This window comes from Babylonia areolata, chromosome 8 (genome assembly GCF_041734735.1).
Source record: "Babylonia areolata isolate BAREFJ2019XMU chromosome 8, ASM4173473v1, whole genome shotgun sequence".
NCBI classification, from domain to species: domain Eukaryota; kingdom Metazoa; phylum Mollusca; class Gastropoda; order Neogastropoda; family Buccinidae; genus Babylonia; species Babylonia areolata.
The window spans coordinates 40,265,941-40,270,940 of NC_134883.1; the positions used below are offsets into that span (position 1 = coordinate 40,265,941).

Consider the following 5,000-nt stretch of genomic DNA (forward strand, 5'->3'; position numbering starts at 1 on the left):
AGAAGCGAGGATTTTTTTAAAAACAAGATTTGAGATTTTATTTACATGTACGATTTTTAACTGATGAGTGGAATGATTTTTTTTGTGAGTGTCTTTTTACAAGGTTTTTATATTAATCTGACATGGGTATGGTTTTAACGTGGTGTCAGGCCTTATATGATCTTAGTGGTCGGCTGAGCTATAAACAATATGGATTTGTAGTAGGTCAGGCATCTGCTTTCCCCGCCCCCACACCCCCTCCGCCTTTATACATTTATATAAGTTTGGTTAACGGAGATAATTCGGCCCCATTATTTGCATCGTTTGTCACACTTCTCCCCTGTCGCTCATTCCGTGTCCCCCATACACAGCCATACCCAGGGTCGTCTGTCGCACTACCAGAGTCGGCAGTCTACAGTTATGCTGCTGGTCAGGCATCTGCCTAGCAGATGTGGTGTAGCGTATATGGATGGATTTGTCCGAACGCAGTAACGCCTTCTTTTAGAAACTGAAACTGAAACGTACTGAAAATTCATCATGGTTTCACCTTAACACCAAGAAGAAAAACTGCAGGTTCCCAAGTAGGTCCCTAATTAACTGTTGTTTTTGTTGTTGTTGTATATTGATGATGATGATGATGATAATGATGTGGATACCTATATAGCGCCTATCCTCGGTCGGAGACCAAGCTCTAAGCGCTTTACAAACACGGGGTCATTTGCACAACAGGCTGCCTTCCTGAGTAGAGCCGACTGACGGCTGCCACTGGGCGCTCATCGTTCGTTTCCTGCGTCATTCAATCAGATTTCAGGCACATACACATACCCACTCAGACAGACGTGTAAAATTTTACGTGTATGTTTATTTGCCCCGCCATGTAGGCAGCCATACTCCGTTTTCGGGGGTGTGCATGCTGGGTTTATATCTTGTTTCCATAACCCACCGAACGCTGACATGGGTTACAGGATCTTTAACGTGCGTATTTGATCATCTGTGTGCGTATACACACGAAGGGAGCTCAGGCACTAGCAGGTCTGCAACTTGATCTCCCTTAGAATAAGAGGAGGGGTTTGTTTGAACTTCAACTAGCTTGATCACGTACCTCGTAAAGATTCGTCGAGCACTTTGTAAAAGACGTCAGGCGGACTGACCGTCGATTCTGCTGAGTGCTTGTCTAACGAGCGATGAAAACTGAGGTGCTTTGAAGTCTGTGTTGTGGTGGTGGTGGTGCAGGAGGGGGTGGGGGTCCTGGATGGGCTGGGGGTGGGGGGGTGGGGCAGACCAAGTGAAGTGGTGGTTGGAATGGGAGGGAGGATGGGTGTGAGAGGGTGGGAGGGGTCGGGGACGGGCAGTGTGGTAGGGGGTGGGGGTGGCGGGGGGGGGGGGGGGGTGCTTGGAGGGTATGGAGTTAGGTTGGGATGGGGTGTGGGGGGTGGGTGGGGGAGGAGGGGGACGACGAAAACGAGAGAAGAAAGCTGACATTCGTCATTGGTAGGACAGACTCCTTTTCGGTCGTCTTTGAAAGGGGCGAGTTTCCTCTCTCTCTCTCTCTCTCTCTCTCTCTCTCTCTCTTCTCTTTCTTATCTGCTTTCTTTCTTCTTTCCTTCCTTACTTTTCTGTTTTTCCGTTCTTTCATTCTTTCCTGCTTTCTTTCTTTCTTTCTTTCTGTCTTTCTTTCTTTCTTCTTTCCATTCTTACTTTCTGTTTTTCCTCTCTTTCTTTCTTTCCCTTTCTTTCTTTCTTTCTTTCTGTCTTCTTTCCATTCTTACTTTCTGTTTTTCCTCTCTTTCCTGCTTCCTTTCCTTCTTTCTGTTCTTACTTTCTGTTTTTCGTTTCTTTCCTTCTTTTTTTCTTTCTTTCTTCTTTCCGTTTTTACTTTCTGTTTTTCCTTTCTCCCTTTCTTTCTTTCTCTGTCTTTATGGTTTTACCGCCGCCTTGGCTCTGCTCTCTCTCTGTGTCTGTCTCTGTATCTCTCTGTCTGTGTCTGCCTGTCTGTCTGTTTGTCTGACTCCACGTCCCTCTGCGTTTCTCTCTCTCTCTTTCTGTCTCTGTCTCTCTCTCTATCTCTCTCTTTATCTGCTTCCATGTCCTTGATTAATCCCGCGTGACATCGCGTCTCTGTCTCTCTCTCTCTCTATCACTCTCTGTGTCTGCTTCCATGTCCTTGATTAATCCCGTATGACATCGCAAGATCGAAGATGACTTGAGAAAGGTATAGCAATCTGCATGTTATGAATACTAATATTGTACCCCATGCACAACGTCATGACGTGTGGATCTCGCGAGGCGCATGAATTGACAACGATAAACAAAACAACAAAACAAACAACAACAACAACAACAAGGAGTCATAAGGCACCAGGATTTGCAATGATGAATACAAACGCAAACGCAGTTTCGGTTTAGGTTTCAGTTTCAAAGAGGCGTCAAAGAACGAGAACTGGTCATTGTACGTTCGGTTTTAATCTTTAGTGGTCAGCGCACTGAGTACGTTAAATCCTAACAAGCGCAACCGAACACTACTGAAGTGACCCAGCAGCAGTGCAGGGTCTCCTCTTTCGTGTGGCCTCCTGGTGAGGAGTATAGCATAGCAAAGTATAGCTTAGTGATAAGAAACTCTAGGGAGAGCTGAACAATACAAGGTCTTCAGAGAAGAAGCCCCCATCAGTCTCAAGTGTTTCGGCCCTTAACTCCTTGCACTCCAAGGGGGCCGGGCCGCACCCAGGTCATGACTTCTGGATGCCCTCGCTATAGCATAGTTCAGCACAGTATAGCATAGCATAGCATAGCACAGCACAGCACTTACCCACGACGCTGAGCGGGTCAGCAATCAATGTGACGTAGAGGTCGGAGCAGGCCAGGTTGACGATGAAGACCGACTCCACGTTCTGAAGATCACGCTGCGTGGCCACGGAGACCAGGATGAGGATGTTGCCGCTGGTGCCCGCCACAGAGGCGGCGATGAGGATGAGGATGATGAGGCTGGAGAGAGCAGGCTGCTCCTCCAAGAACTCGTAGGGCTCGTAGTGAGAGACTGTGGTGGTGGAGGTGGTGTCCTGTCCGCCCGGTTCCCCCATTCTGCCCGCAGACATGGGGCCATGATGGTGATGAGGGTGATAATTGATTGATCGATTGATATTGATTGATTGATATGGATACTTATGTAGCGCCTATCCTCGGTCGGAGACCAAGCTCTAAGCGCTTTACAAACACGGAGTCATTTACACAACTGGCTGCCTACCTGGGTAGAGCCGACTGACGGCTGCCATTGGGCGCTCATCATTCGTTTTCCTGTGTCATTCAATCAGATTTCAGGCACGCACACCTACACACTCAGACAAACATGTATACAACATTTAACATTTTACGTGTATGACCGTTTTGTTTATTTACCCCACCATGTAGGCAGTCATACTCCGTTTTCAGGGTTTGTGCATGCTGGGTATATTCTTGTTTCCATAACCCACCGAACGCTGACATGGATTACAGGATCTTTAACGTGCGTATTTGATCTTCTGCGTGCGTATACACACGAAGGGGGTTCAGGCACTGGCAGGTCTGCACATATGTTGACCTGAGAGATCGGAAAAATCTCCACCCTTTACCCACCAGGCGCCGTCACCGAGATTCGAACCCGGGACCCTCAGATTGAAAGTCCAACGCTTTAACCACTCGGTTATTGCGCCCGTCTGATGATGATGATGGTGAAGAAGAAGAAGAAGAAGAAGAAGAAGAAGAAGAAGAAGAAGAAGAAGAAGAAGAAGAAGAAGAAGCCATTAAAAATGGTGGTGGCGATGATGATGGTGATGAAGATGATGATAATAATGGTGGTGAGGATGATGATGGTGATGATGATGATGGTGGTGATGATTGTGATGATCATGATAATGGTGGTGATGATTATGGTGATGAAGATGATAATGATAATGGTGGTGGCTGTGATGATGTGATGATGATGATGATGATGATGATATTAATAATGGTGGTGGCGATGATCATGGTGATAATGATGATCATAATGATGATGATGATGATGATGGTGATGATAATGGTGATGATGATGTTGGTGATGATAATGGTGATGATGATGCTGGTGATAATAATGGTGATGATGATGGTGGTGATGATAATAATGGTGTTTGGTTAACTGGATGAGTCGAGATCGACCTTGAACTCATAACCTATGAACCATGAAAAGTAACCCTTCCCTAATACAGAGCATGCGCATTGGAAACAATCGTTGTTGTCAAGGTAACGTAAATAAAGTGTGGAACTCGTCTGCATCGTCTCTGAAGATTTTATCGTTAGAATGTTTTAGAGTGTTTGTAACGTCTCCACTCTGGCCTATCCTGACATAACAAATGGTGGTGTTGATGATGATGATATCAATGATGGTAGTGGCGGTGGTGATGTTGATGATGATGATAATGATGATGACGATGATGATGATGATGACGATGGTGATGATGGTGGTGATGGTGATGGTGGTGATGATGATAGTGGTGATGGTGATGGTGATGGTAGTGATGATGATGGTGGTGATGGTGATGATCATGGTAGTGATGATGATGATGGTGATGATGATGGTGATGGTAGTGATAGTGATGATAATGATGGTGGTGATGGTGAGGATGATATCAATGATAATGGTGATGATGATGATGGCGATGATGATGGTGATGATAATGATGATGAAGAAGATGACGATAATGATGATCATCATCATAGTAATGGCGTTGGCGATGATAATGGTGAAGAAGAAGAAGAAGAAGAAGAAGAAGAAGAAGAAGAAGAAGAAGAAGAAGAAGAAGAAGAAGAAGAAGATAACAACAACAACAACAACAACAACAACAATGATACTACTACTACTACTACTACTACTACTACTACTACTACTAATAATAATAATAATCATGAGAAGGACAAGAAGAAGAAAATTCATCATCATCATCGTCGTCGTCGTCGTAGTCATCATCATCATCATCTTCTTTTTCTTTGCGGAAAAGAGAACGAGAAACACG

The 5,000-nt window shown here is 45.1% G+C and overlaps 1 protein-coding gene across 1 annotated transcript in view; it reads right to left on the bottom strand.

Moving 5' to 3' along the window:
* Window positions 1-5,000, bottom strand: part of LOC143285284 (melatonin receptor type 1B-A-like) — a 65,561-nt gene that overhangs the window by 9,908 nt on the left and 50,653 nt on the right. Inside the window, exon 2 of the mRNA XM_076592545.1 lies at window positions 2,786-3,057. Coding sequence (XP_076448660.1) covers window positions 2,786-3,056 — 271 coding nt within the window. The 5' untranslated portion in view covers window position 3,057. The remainder of the gene's footprint in view (window positions 1-2,785; window positions 3,058-5,000) is intronic.